The sequence below is a fragment of the Carassius auratus genome, chromosome 25 (genome assembly GCF_003368295.1).
Source record: "Carassius auratus strain Wakin chromosome 25, ASM336829v1, whole genome shotgun sequence".
Taxonomy (NCBI): Eukaryota; Metazoa; Chordata; class Actinopteri; order Cypriniformes; family Cyprinidae; genus Carassius; species Carassius auratus.
In genome coordinates this window covers 22,886,989-22,902,178 of record NC_039267.1, presented here as the reverse complement: position 1 = coordinate 22,902,178, position 15,190 = coordinate 22,886,989, and the positions used below count along the sequence as shown (strand labels likewise).

Here is a 15,190-nt window from a genome sequence, read left to right as displayed (position 1 = left end):
TTCAGATTGATCGTGATGAACCAATCGCGATGCCGAATTTACAACACGACCATCTTGACGGTTAACAATTTTAACTTGAGCGCTTTGCCTTTCCGCTTTAAGTCTCAAAGATCCAAGATTGGACGCACTCCCCCACCTTTTTTGGGAACCAGGAAGTATCTGCAGTAATAGCCCGACTCTCTCCTTGGAAGAAGAACATGTTCTATGGCCCCTTTACCCAGAAGGATTTGTAGCTCTTGAGAAAGTACCTGCATCAGCTCCGGTTTCACAGAAGTGGAGACCACGCCGTTGAAACGTGGAGGATGACGAATATATTCTGTATCCTATCGGTACTGTGCTCAGCACCCATGCAGAAATGCCCGGCAGAAGTTTCCACGCTGCCAGAATCTCTGAGAGTGGTACCAATTTTAATACTTCCTTCTGAGAGGATTTTAGATGTTCCGTGTCCTGAATGATGGCAGGAAACACTGGAACATCTAATATCTCACTGGATACCACCTCCCCGTGAATCACACAAAGTGGCGGGGATGGAGGGGTTTTGTGAGGGTAACGGGGCGGGGTGAAAATCTCTCGAGCGTGCCATTCCCCGTGAGGGACTACCCCCACCAGCAAGGGTGCCAGAGTGTCAGGACTTCCTTTTCTTATCAAGGACAGTCCCGATGTCTGGCTTGGGAGGTTGCTGAGCACGGCGAACCTGTGCACAATCCCTTCAAGGTGGAGCCCGGTCCGCCACGCTCCGCTTCTTAACCTCCCTGGTTTTTGAAGGACCAGGGTGCTGGGTGGCTGATGGCCCCTCCCTTTGAGTGCGGCGAGGAAGGAACTGAACGAATGCTTCTTCTTGTTTCTTCACTTCCCTAAACCTGTTGACAACCGTATCAACCGAATCGCCAGATGGAGAAATAAGAGAGTCTAAAATAAATAAACGTTCCATCTCCTTAGGTAACTGAAGAATTGACAAAGCAGACTTGACTTGATAGAGACCCCAAGAAGGCTGAGTATTCTACACTGCCATTCAACCTGTAAGCACAGACAATGGTGAGAAACTTATCTTTGACCCGAAGGCGTAGAGAAGCGACCCTGTAGTTCACTGGGATAAACTCCAACACACAGCAGTTGAGCTGAGAAACTATGAGCAGCCCCACACAAGCCTTTCACCGCAGGCAACTCCAAAGTGGTAGAGAGTCCAGCCTCTCTCAAGGGGCGTTGTTCCAGAACCTTAGCTGTACGTGGAGGTGAGCACAACTATCTCCAGTCGATACCTATCAATCTCCCGCACAAGCTCAGACTCCTTCCCCTCCAAAGAGGTGACATTCCACGTCCCTAAGGCCAGTTTCCGTGTCCAGAGATCAGTTTGTCGAGGAACCTGCCTTCAACCGTCACCCCATCCAGCCCTTTACAATTCCTCCCGTAGTTGGTGGGTTCACAGAAGGTCAGCCCCATGTTCCTTTTTCGGGCTTAGCCTGAAAGCCCTTATAAGTTTTTAATAAAGTTTTAATTTCTAAATTGTATTCTTCTTTTGAGCCATTATTTCATTTTTTTATGACTTCAGTGTCCAGTTTTTCTCAGTCTGTTGTTCTACTACACAAAGTGGAATAAATTCCTTTTTGTGAGCCAACTATGACTTTTAGAAAGTCATTTTGTATGTGATTTATCATCTGTGAGCACTGGAGCCCCGCTTTGCTTCTTCATCAGCGTGGATGTCCTTGCAGGCATTGATTCCCCTGTCTGCCCATTTGGCAGTCATCAGAGAATGTGTCAGACCGGGTGATTTAAACTAGAGATCGACCGATATGGGTTTTTCTATAGCCGATGCCGATGCCGATGTTTAGAGGTCAGGGTCAGCTGATGGCCGATATGTGCTGCCGAATTTTAGGGCCGATATCTTGGAGTTTTCCTCTTGATTTGCATGCTAAAATGTCACACTAATAATAAGTGGATGCACAACACATTTTTTCTAAACCTATCATAATTTATTGAGCACTGACTTGAACCATCTCTTCATTCATCTTAATTTAGTGCACTGCACTGTATTAAAATAAAAAAAATGTATCCAAAGTTAACCAAACAAATTAATAAACTGACCAAGTAATAAACGGACTGTTTCTCTCTGCAGTTCTGAAATCATGCCGAAGCACGTGGAGGTAAGGATGCATGAAAGCCACCTGGAGCCCATCGAGGCGAGGCCAAGCTCCAAATTGAGAACAATATGTCAGAAGATGTGCAAGAACCTGCTGCTCACGCTGACTGTGATGGGTGAGTGCTCTTCAACAACCCACAGTGAGGAAAGGGAACAGCAGACAGACAAAATAAGACAGCACACATAGCATGGTCTGATGGTATCTGGACAGTAAAGGCTCAGAAGAGAGTACATTTTAGTATTTATGTTCTGTGCTATTTTAACTTCAATTGACACTAAAAAAATGTGTGGTAACAGTAATCTATTGGCAATTTACAACTCACATACAACTTACATTAATTTACAGCTCTTAATTTTTACAGTATGTTAAAGTTATTATACCATGTGGTAACTTGTTTCGTTTGGGAAACTGTTTTTTTTTTTTTTTCAAACCATTTGAGCTTAAAACAACAACAACAAAAGCTAAGGTTTACTGGTTACTGTGGAACTTATTTCACTTGAGTCTTCTAAAAATAAATACTTTTTAATATAAAATGGCAAGCATTTAAAGTGTAACAGTAAAGCAAACAAAACATGACTTTAATTCAAACCGCTGCAATTTACTGTCAACTATAGAACAGAGAAATCATCACTGGATTGAAAACTCTACATTTACTGTCTTTAAATAAAGCAGTAGAAGATCAGCATTTGAGGCTCATCGTTGACTGAAGCACAGACTCTGCTCTTCAGCACAATGGTGAACCACAAAACTACATTAACAGATCTCTCTTGTGCAAATACACATTAATACAATTGAGTTCAGTATTTACTCTCCTTGTAGATAATTATGTGAATTATTAAGTGATGATTGTGCTTTAGAGATGAAAAGATACTGTTAACAAGCAGAATCACTGAATGAAAGCAAAACAAAACTGACTTCAGCCACAGCCTTATGCTGTAAAAAACATATAAAAAACATTAAGGCCAGATTTCACAGACAGGGCTTAGACTAAGGCAGGATTAGGACATAAGGACATTTAAGTAATTTTCTATAAACGGGCCTTAATAAAAATCATCTCTGGTTTGCAAGTACAGTCACTGATCTGTTTTAAGATCAGTCAGAGCAAGTGTCTTTCAATTGAAACAACTCAGACTTAAATTTTAGTCTGGCATCAGGCTTATGACTTGTCTGTGAAACCAGGAGTAAATCTCTCAAGATCTGATTAAACAACTCCTAAACAGCATGACTAGCTCCAAACATTATTAACTACACTGACGCTATTTCTGTCAGACCTCTACAGATTATGTTATTGAGATTTAACACTTTTTTTATGACACTACCATGTTGGAGATCAGTGTTTGCTCTAGTTGGGCCCTTGAACTTTGATTTCATAACATCAATGTTTCTTTGACTGCTATAACCATGTGTTTTTACAACACATTTGTTGTGGAGCAATGAAAGTTAATAAAGCTCAAGCAAAGTTTGTAGTATTGTTGATTATGTTATGCTGGTTACATCACCATCATTAAACATCAGATTCAGTCATTTTATTCATGGTTTATTCTCTTACCAAAGCAATATTATAACAACACATAAGAACAAAGGGATAAGCAGGCTGTTATGAAAGATTGCTTTTTTTATAGAAAAAAAAAGCTATGTTGTGCTATAAACACACACATCAAGAATCAGTGTATGAATCTCAACAATGGTGACCATCAACAAAATAAATAAAAAAATCAACTTTGAACATCACAAAACATGCTTCTGAAACTTAAGACAAAAGCAAAAATAAAAGCACATAGTAATTATTAATTCAGCGGCATTATTTATTTATTTTCATTCATGCATGCTGGGAGTCTTGTTTGAGTTTTGTACCTTGCTGGTACCCAGCATGCATTGCAGCATTAAGCTTTTGATTGTCACAATTGTTGAGATTCATATGCTGATTCTTGATGTCGGTCTGTGTCTGTGGTGCTGGAAAGTCTTTCAGTAGTTTGTTATCTGGTCATGCAGTGTCAAAATGCTTCTTCTTAAAAAAAAAAAAAAAAAAGAACAAAGAAACTTTTACAAATTTTCTAATGTGCTTTACGGATACAGTTGTAATGTAGCAGCCAAAAAAAAAAATCTGTCAATAGCAAAATCAAATCAGTTTCTCAAATATTTTTTGTAGATATATGACATAAATAAAGTCAGATTGTAATGTGTGAAGCTGGTTATGCTGTTTATGGAGTTGTTTAATCAGATCTTGTATTTCAGTTGATTTCATGTAAGGCTGTGGCTGAAGTCAGTTGTTGTTCTTGTGTGTGTCCTGTTTCTCTTTCTTTCGGGTGATTCTGCTTGTTAACAGCAGCTGTTCATATCTAAAGCACAAACATCACTTAATAATTCACATAATTATCTATAAGAAAAGTAAATATTTAACTGAACTGTATTAATGTGAATTTGGTTCAGCATTGTGCTGGAGAGTCAATGTCAATGATGAACACTGATGTTCTGCTACTTTATTTAAAGACAGTAAGTGGCACTGATGCAGAGATGATCATGATTTGACTTAAAGTCATGTTTTTAATTACTTTGCTATTATGCACTAAATGTTTGCAGTTTTATATTAAGAAATATTATTTCTCAATGGTCTTAAATGAAAGTTACCTATATGCTTGCACACTACCACAGCAGTGAAATATCTCGACTGAAGTTATCTAGAAAATTGAATTTCACAACAAATGTTCTAATTTACAGTAAGATGTATGTGTCGCATTACAAGTTTACAGTTGCTCTTATAATTTCACTCATGTATAAACGTTTACATTTACAGTAATAGCTGTAAAAACGGTTGGCTGTATTTTTACAGTACAATTGTATTTATTGATTTACAGTACTTTTGTTAATTCACAGGCTTACTGGCAAACCAAAACTGCCAGTAAATTACTGTTAATTTTACAGTATTTTTTTTTACAATGCACCCTTAACCCAGACAACCTTAACTTGGTGGTATGATTTATTTGTTTGGAATTGCATATGGCCACATATTTATATCCTCTATAGCTTTAAAGTATGCTCAGGAATATTAACCAACAGAAGGAACACCCTTTTTCCCCATCACAGGTGTGATTTTGGGAGCTGTTTCTGGTATGCTGCTGCGTGTTGCTTCCCCGATCGATGACAATATTGTGATGGTAATTGCCTTCCCTGGAGATATTCTAATGAGGATGCTAAAAATGCTCATCCTTCCCTTAATCATCTCCAGCTTAATCACAGGTAACTCAAACTTCATATCTTAATTAACTGTCAACAATAAGATTGGGAATATTAAAAACATTGGTGAAACCACAGTCAATTAATTCTGCTGATAATTCATGCCTGGGTGTGTTATATTATACTAACAAACAGAGGGCAAGAGAGGTCTCTTCAAAACATGCTAATGCCTTACATTTAATTAAGCCAAAATCTACAGATGTAGAGTAACGTGAGAAGAGCTGTGTTCTGTCTTCTCACAGATTCTGTTTGCTGTTGCTTCTGCTTTATAGTTCTTTACTGTATTTAAATCTTAGAGACGTAATCCGTGATTAGATTTTGTTTCAAGAAAGGCCATTAGTTGCACTCTATATCAGACTTGTGTTCGTTTGATAGTCAACTATGAAGCGTTGTTTCAAAATGAAAACAAAATTCACAAGTTCAATGAGCCAAAGTCTGAAATAAGTAGAAATAAATAGAGATAGAGATAGAAATAGAGGGGAAGTTAAAGGTCTGAAGTAGGATGCTATTCAAAGTTTGGGGGTGGGAGGGTGAAAAATATTTATTTTCATATGGTTAGAATATATTAAATGCATCATATGCAATTCCAGATATGTGCTCTATTACATAGTAAAACATCCTGTTTAAGTTAGCTGAGCGATACTTGTAATGCCAGTAGTAGTCTAGACTTCTATAATAACTGCACTAACAATTAAAAGAAGTACCTGCTTATAAACTAAAGGACACACTGAATTTAATGGACCAATTCTCACTATTATGAACTAACTATGAACTATGACTTCTGCATCACTAACCTCCAAATTTGCTGCTTAATAGGTCTAATAGTTAAGTTTAGGTATTGGTTCGGATTAAGGGATCTAAAATATGATCATGCACACTCTTGACACAACATCTGTTATATTATAACACATTAATGTGTGAGCTGTGGCAACACGCGTGTCCTGTCCTTCACTACATACATTATGTTAAAAAACATTCACAAAATTCTGAACAAAATGTTTGCGGTTGACAAAATGAATGAAAAAAATCATTGGCTGTGTAGCTTATTGTCAAAATATGAATTATGATGAAATAATAAGAATTACATTCATAGAACTGCAGAATATATGTTACATTTTAAGCAGTCAAAAGGGAAATGTCCAATACAGCCCAACACAGTTCTATTAATCTCATTAGATAACATGATTCCGGGTTTCAACACTATATTAAAACAGAGAGAGAGAGAGAGAGAGAGAGAGGAAAAAAATTTCAATTTATTTTTTACCAACATTTTTTAACTATTCTTCTCTAACATAAGTATATATACTGTATATATATATATATACACAGCTTGTCAATAACATATACAAACATTTTAGCTGAACTGTAAACTAAATTATACCAGATTTAATTTCAATACTTACATATCCTGAATTCTGTCCAAAGATGATGAGATCCATATTTTCAGCCTTCAGCATGTCTGCATTGAAGGGTAGCTGTTTGAGACACAAACACACTAAGACACACTTCTCCTTCCTACAGTAGATAACCCACCTGTGCACTGATATCAGGTAGCTTCCTGGTGATGTGGGACTGCACTGGTAGAGTCTTCTGCCTGATAAAAGATCAGAATAATGCTAAAATATAAACTAAAAAATTCTTGATTTGGTATGAATGAATGATTTAGTGTGAGTTTTATTGCAATGCTTATCTGAACGGTGAACACAGAAAATGATCCATCTTCTGATTGATTCATTTGCTGTGTAATAAACATAATGTTAGACTTCGATGTTAGCAAGTTTAGATTGTAAGTTAACGTTACCTGGTCTGCACCAGTGGCTCAGCACTTATAACATATTGCTAATCATTTCTGCAATTTTTTTAATACTTTAGACATAATAAATAAATAGCATTGCTAGCACCATTTTTTCATTGACAAAAACAGAGTAAAATACAGAGCCTAAAAGTGCGGTCACATTAATTAACAACGCTTGGCGAAATTCCACATGCTAAATTCAGTCATGTTTAAAGTTCTCTTCACTCTCGGGATGTTTGTCTATTTGAAATCAACATGTTTTTGCTGCGCTAACCAACAGAAAGCTGATTGATTTACAGTAGCGTAAAGTTACACGATTAATGTGCTTCAGCTAACGTTGCTAACATAAAATTTCGCTGTGCCTGCATGTTGAAAACAGCATTAAAAAGACAGCAGCAGAAAACATTGCTTTTGTTAATAAATGTAAGTAAAATATAGTTTCAAGACATCGTTCATGACATCTTACCTCAGGAATCTTGCTTGCAGTCCAATCAGCGGGACACGAGTCGTCTCCTCCCTAATAAAAAGGTGGTTTTGATGAGCAGTTTTGATGCTAGGGTTAGTCGTTTAACATAATAAAGCGATCATGCTATGAATACGATATTTTACTTACAACAATACAGAAGTAAAAAGAAATGGCATGTCACTGTAATTAAACTAAAAACTGGGAACAAATGAATACAATTAATAGGTGGGAATTAAATAGATATCCAGCAGACAATAAATATATCTCTGTGATGCTGACTGTGTGATTTAAAACATTAATATTTGATGTTCACAAAAAAGACATATAGAAGAACTTTTTGTGTGTGTGTGTGTGTGTTTCACATCTTTATATATGGCCCATATATATATATGAACACAATTTTTAAGCACAATTTATATTAATTTGCTCACCGAAACATATTAAGTTACATTTATATAATAAATATAGGCTTAATGTGTACATTCTGGGCTTTAATTTCAAAATTGGAGGAAAGGTTATGGAATTACAGCTCTTTAATATTTACCTCCCCCTTTTTCAAGGGACCATAAGTAATTGGACAGTTGACTCAAAAGCCATTTCATTAACAGATCTGGGCTATTCTTTTGTTATTTCTACATCAACTACGCAAGTGAAAGGTCTGGAGTGTGTCTTTTGCATTTGTAAGCTGACGCTGTGAACTCACTAGGGCTTGCATTGTCTAGTCGAGTAGTCAAGTGTTCGACTACTTCAACCACTAGTCGGCGCTGTCAGAAACAATCGACTACTCATGCATGCATTAACCATAATGCGTACAAAGAGTTTGCAATTACGACGTTAATTTTAGTATTTCAATATTGCGTGTAGCTGTTACTTTCTATGACCTTATCTATGTTGCATGTAAAATTAAAATATGTAAATAGGGGTATGCCTGAAGCCGAATACCTTATTCCGAATGGCACAGATAATGGCTTCAAAAATGAATAACAGACAAGGAATAATTCTGCCTGAATACTTGGCTGAAGCTGGCACAGTCCAGAGTTTGCTAGATAACCAGTGAGCCAGGGGATAAGCGCAATATTACACTAAGACCTCTAAAGTCACGAGTGTGAAGTGAATCAATTTAAGCTTTATGAATGAAAAGACCGCAAATCAAACACAGAAAAAGCTGTAGAAGGCTTGGAACAGTTTATGATCCAAAGCACACAACATGGTCTGTGTGATGCCTGAGCATGCATGACTTCAAGTGACACTTGGTTACTGGTTACCAGATGAACTCTGAAGTGTATAGAGATAGACTCTCTGCCCAGAGAGTTGATCGGGCGGCGCTTCATAGTTAAATTGAACAATGACCCAAAGTATACAGCAAAAGGAACCCAGGAGTTCTTGAAGGTAAAAAAAGTGGAATATTCTGCAGTGGCGGAGTCAGTATCCAGATTTCAACCCGACTGAGCTGCATATTTAACATGTTAAAGACAAAACTAAAGACAGAAAGAGCCACATACACACAACAACTGAAGTCAGCTGCAGTAAAGGCCTGGCAACGCACCACAAAGGAAGAACCCAGTCTCTGCTGATATCCCTAAGCTCCAGACTTAAGGCAGCCATTGCTTGCAAAGGATTCTCAACAAAATATTAAAATTTTTTGTTTTTACAGAGCCGAAAGTATGAAAATTGTGTCAGTGTCCACAATATACATTTATATGGACCTAACTGTATCTGACTGAGCTAGAGTGGTTAAAAAAAATTACAAAATACACATATATTAAAATACATAATGGCACTGAAAACAATGTTTGAACTGTGTAGTTGTGAATATGACCGAATGAGTGTATAAACTAATATGCCACGTCTCCCTAACTAAGGTCTAGCTGGTCTGGATGCAAAGTCAAGTGGTCGTCTGGGTACCAGAGCCATGATTTATTACATGACCACTACTATCATTGCTGCTGTGCTGGGGGTCATCCTGGTGCTCCTCATCCACCCCGGAAACCCAAAACTCAAGGAGAACCTAGGAGAAGGAGCCAAGAATGATGATGTTTCCAGTCTTGATGCCTTTTTTGACCTTATCAGAAACCTCTTCCCTGAGAACTTGGTTCAGGCTTGCTTCCAGCAGGTAAGAGTCCCACAGGGAATGTTCAGTTTCACTGAATATCAGGAGATTGCAACTATAAATCTAATACAGTATACATATTGTGTAATACATACCCATTTCTGTTGTTCTTAATATGAACACATTTTTGCTGTTCAACATGTTACAGCTTTGCTTTTGGTTCCCATTATAGCGTATGCTCATTAAAAGAAATAGGATACCCAAAATGAGGATGTGCTCACCCTTAGGCCATTGAAGATGTAGATGACTTGTTTCAGAACAGATTTGGAGAAATTTAGTATTACTGAATCAGGAGCAGAAACATCACCAAACACGCTATACCAAAAAAAGAAAAAGTAACACAGCTAAATGTGACATTATAATGGGTTTATGTGGATATTTTTTTCTCACTCATATTAAAAGTGTTGGTAATATGTTTAATGTAAAATCAATCCATCAATCAATTTAGGCCTGGCTTACACTTATAATGTTATGTTGAATGGCTACAGTATGTAATTGCTAATTTTATGACAAATTAAATAGTCAAAATATTATCTTCATGTTGTTTCCACATTCTCTTGGTGATTTAGTGTGAAATTAAATTTATGATACAATTTAGCTTAGGGTGTCTTTAACAGTGGAAATCATTACAGAATTCTGGCAATTTATGTGCAATCAACAATCCCAGTACTTTAGTTGTCTTTACATTTAAAGTACCTGCATATAATTATAGATGTATTAAATGTTTAATGTAATAACGTGCATTGCAGCTAAAGACATCTGTTATAAAGTGGGAGTGGAAGAATAAATTGGTGTAATTGATTGAGGTGATGTTGAAATGCACAGATCCAGACCGTGGTGAAGAAGGTAGAAGTTCAACCTGATTTCGATGACACCAACAGCACTGACTATCTGTCCAATGCCACCAAACCACCCCCTATTTTCAAAGACAAGAAATCTCTTCAGTACAAGAGCGGAATGAACGTGCTGGGTAGGGCAACCATACTCACAGATATCTATAGATCATTTCTTCTTTTTTCATTGAAATATTGATTGATATCGTTGTCTTTCATTATGTTCTAGGTATAATTGGATTCTTCATTGCTTTTGGTATTTGCATGGGCAAGATGGGAGAGAAAGCTAGGCTCATGATTGACTTCTTCAACATACTCAATGAGATTGTGATGAAGCTGGTTATCATGATCATGTGGTCAGTTATGCTTTATATGTCCTCTAGTTGATTACAAAGTCCAATAATGATACGTTCTATATCGATGTACTCACATTATTGACTGACCATATAGGTACTCTCCCTTTGGCATTGCCTGCTTGATCTGTGGAAAGATCATCTCTATTAAAGATCTGGAGGTGGTGGGCAGGCAGCTGGGGATGTACATGGTGACAGTTATTATTGGTCTGATCATCCATGGTGCCATATTCCTGCCATGCATCTACTTTGCAATTGTACGGAAAAATCCCTTCTCGTTCTTCATGGGCATCTTCCAGGCCTGGATCACAGCTCTGGGCACAGCCTCTAGGTATGAAAATACACTACATGATCTTTGCATGAATGATATATTAATTATATGTAGCCATACATTTGACAATGTTATTAAAATCTAATATAACATGGCCTGAAGTGCTATCGGTAACATCATATCTCATTGGTTCTTGTGTCATGACATCATGATACATAGGAAACAGTCTGGTTCGGTGTAACTGACCTATCGCCATATTTAATTTATACTGAATAAGGAATGTTCAGGTTTTGGATTTATTTATGCCACTTTTCTTAATAAAACCTTAAACCTTTGAATCCCGTTGACTTTCATTGTATGGACAAAAACAGCTGAAACATTCTTTACATTTCAGTCAGTCATAAATTGATCTACTTTGAGTGTAAACTAAATGAGCCAATGAACATTGGCATGAAATTGCTGCATCCAGCTGCCGCTGATCACAGCGTGAGTATAAGTAGGCAGCAGATGCAGCACATATTCAGCTATTCACTTTGGCGTTGAGCGATGACATCGTTCTGCTCCTGACTTCTCTACTGATAGCAGAAGATTGAACAAGTTCAGAAAGCTCTTTGAGAGCTCTTTGTTTTGGCAGTACAGTGCGTCAGCAGTGATGGTTTCCCCTGTCAAGTGGGTTACACACATCAGGCTGCACTACCTCCTGTTGTGTTGCAGGTGGCCATCTCCCCTGTGTGCTTCAGCATGCTTAAAGAGCTTTTTTCCTAAAATAGCATTCATGGGTGCATCTTTTTAATCTTTTAACATGCACCTGGAAGCATACTGAATATACCCACATTCGCAGCAACCTCAAGCAAGCGGCACCGTGGAGATGAGTATAGGCAGGCCGCCCCACACGTCAAGTCAAGTCAAGTCACCTTTATTTATATAGCACTTTAAACAAAACATATTGTGTCAAAGCAGCAGAACATTAATTAGGAAAATAGTGTGTCAATAGTGCAAAATGATAGTTAAAGGCAGTTCATCATTGAATTCAGTGATTTCATCATCTCAGTTCAGTTTAAATAGTCTCTTTGCAATCATGTGCAATCAAGTCAATGATATCACTGTAAATGAAGTATCCTCAACTAAGCAAGCCAGAGGCGACAGCGGCAAGGAACCAAAACTCCATCGGTGACAGAATGGAGAAAAAAAAACCTTGGGAGAAACCAGGCTCAGTTGGGGTCAGTTCTCCTCTGACCAGAAGAAACCAATAGTTCAATTCCAGGCTGCAGCAAAGTCAGATTGTGCAGAAGAATCATCTGTTTCCTGTGGTCTTGTCCTGGTGGTCGTCTGAGACAAGGTTTTTACATGGGACCTGTATCTTGGACTCATCTAGTTGTCCTGGTCTCTACTGACTTTCAGGGTTTTAGAGGTCCTTTCTAGGTGCTGATCCACCATCTGGTCTGGATACGTACTGGATCTTGGTGACTGGTCCTTATTGACAATACTGCGACCACTGCATACACCAACTGACAAGGTGGAATACGCTAAAAGTGCATATCACAACTTGCCCACCACCTCCTCCTCTGGAGCAGGCTGTCTCTTTCCACCCTTAAAGTCTTCATGGCTGTGATTGCTGCCAACCATGACCCTGTAGAAGGGAAGTCAGTGGGGAAGCATGATCTGATCATCAGATTCCTTTGGGGGGGGGGCGAGAAGACTAAATTCTCCACTGTCCTCCTCTCTAGTGCTTGGAGCATTACAGCATGGCCCATTTGAGCCTCTGCAGACAGTTGAGCTAAAGTTTCTATTGATCAAAACTCTGATCCTGATTTCATTAGCTTCAATTAAGAGTAAGAGCTGCATGCATTTCGGTCGATAATTTGTAAGACTGGATAACACAGTGAAAATGTGCTGTTACACTTGGAACAGGAGGTTTTGGAAGCACTTAAACATATGAACAACCGTCTAGGTGCATATGGAAGATTAGAGATGATTATAACCCTCTTGGAAAATAGCAGAAAGTCTGCCGGGGAAATATGGGCTCTGAGGCTATACCATAGACTTTACACATATGGGATCCACTTAGGACTCTATATATGGAACCCAGCCCTCTACCGGTTCTAACGGGTTCATAGAATTAGGGCCTGTTGCAGGACACTCAACCACGTCTGGCTGCCAAGGGGACAGAGGAGCTTAGCTGGGTATATGTTATAGACTCTCTGGAATGATTTTAGCAAGCCGACCCAAAGCCGAGGCCTCTCTATGCTTCTACCGGTTCGAGGTCAAAACACAGGATGTTATCGGCTCCACACAAAGGCTATGGGATCTAGCGAACATTTTGCCTGAAGCTCTACAAATATCTGTGAGCGAGGTGCCACAAGCTAGCACCCATGAGGATGCAACACTTCTAGTAGAGTGAATGGACAGGGCAACCCCTGTGCCTGATAAGCCAGGGTGATGGCATCCACTATGCAGTTGGCCATCTTCTGCTTAGAGGTGGCATTCCCCTTCCTCTGAGAGATAAAGAGTTGGTCTGAGGTCTTGAACCTTATGTCCTGTCTACGTAGCATCTCAATGCTCGGATAGGACAAAGCAAAGCTAGAGCTGGGTCTGCCTCCTCCGGGGCAGCGCTTGCAGGCTCACCACCTGATCCCTGAAAGGATTTTATTTGTGCATAGAGTCAGAATTTGGCATAAACAAAATGAGAACATGGATCCATCATGCCTTGTTACCACTGTGCTTGCTGGTGGTGGTGGTATAATGGTGTGGGGGATGTTTTCTTGGTACACTTTAGGCCCCTTAGTCCCAATTGGGCATCATTTAAATGCCACGGCCTACCTGAACATTGTTTCTGACCATGTCCATCCCTTTATGGCCACCATGTACCCATTCTCTGATGGCTTCTTCCAGCAGGATAATGCACCATGTCACAAAGCTCAAACATTTCAAACTGGTTTCTTGAACATGACAATGAGTTCACTGTACTAAAATGGCCCTCACAGTCACCAGATCTCAACCCAATAGAGCATCTTTGGGATGTGTGGAACGGGGGCTTCGTGCCCTGGATGTGCATCCCACAAATCTCCCATCAACTGTAAGATGCTCTCCTATCAATATGAGCCAACATTTCTAAAGAATGCTTTCAGCACCTTGTTGAATCAATGCCATGTAAAATTAAGGCAGTTCTGAAGACGAAATAGGGTCAAACACAGTAATAGTACGGTGTTCCTTGTAATCCTTTAGGTGAGTGTATATATATATATATTGGATATATATATTAGTGGTGGGCCGTTATCAGCGTTAACGTGCTGCGTTATAGAGAGAATCTTGACGGGCGATGAAAAAAATATCGCCGTTAATCTATTCTCAAAGTTGGGTTGGGAGCTGGGTCTATACAAAGCAAGCTATGATGACTATCACCTTGATATTTTAAATAACCGACTGGCTGAGGCCAGCCTAAAAAGATGCTCAGGACACTTGACGGGCCACTGCTGCGTATCGTCGCGAAAGCTTATCGTTTTCACATGTTTTTACGCCTTACCGCTTGTCGATTTAAACATTAAAGCATCCAAACACAAGACGCGGAAAAGCTGAACGGAGTTTCTGGTTACTCGTGCGCTGTGTTCGGTACGCGACGGGAGCGAGATACACGGACAGCGACACCGAACCGAGCTCTCTTCTGCGAAGAGAAAGGCGTCTCAAAACACTTGAACATCGAATTTATTTTTGCTCTTGTGCCGACAAATACATACAAAATATGTCAAAATATTCACCTTTAAAATTATGCTCGAAAAAACTGTCAGTTATTTCTTAAGTGAAAGTAAACAGTTGAGGAAAAAAATGGGATGTGTATTTTATTGGATGCGTTCATCGTCTCTTAAAGTGACCACGCCTAATTTAGCTGCTGGCTGCTGTTATGTTAATCCAAGAAAATTAAAGAAAATCACTCACTGCTCTTGACTGAATTACTATTATTTGGTTTCTGTACATTGACACCTACAAACTTGA

The 15,190-nt window shown here is 38.8% G+C and overlaps 1 protein-coding gene across 2 annotated transcripts in view; it reads left to right on the top strand.

The window, feature by feature from the left end:
* The window catches only part of LOC113043668 (excitatory amino acid transporter 2), a 67,540-nt gene that overhangs the window by 42,386 nt on the left and 9,964 nt on the right, over window positions 1–15,190 (top strand). For both annotated transcript variants that reach the window (XM_026203177.1, XM_026203176.1), the window contains exons 2-7: window positions 2,114–2,253; window positions 5,223–5,375; window positions 9,496–9,746; window positions 10,569–10,713; window positions 10,806–10,932; window positions 11,027–11,260. In XM_026203177.1, coding sequence (XP_026058962.1) covers window positions 2,124–2,253; window positions 5,223–5,375; window positions 9,496–9,746; window positions 10,569–10,713; window positions 10,806–10,932; window positions 11,027–11,260 — 1,040 coding nt within the window. In that variant the 5' untranslated portion in view covers window positions 2,114–2,123. The remainder of the gene's footprint in view (window positions 1–2,113; window positions 2,254–5,222; window positions 5,376–9,495; window positions 9,747–10,568; window positions 10,714–10,805; window positions 10,933–11,026; window positions 11,261–15,190) is intronic.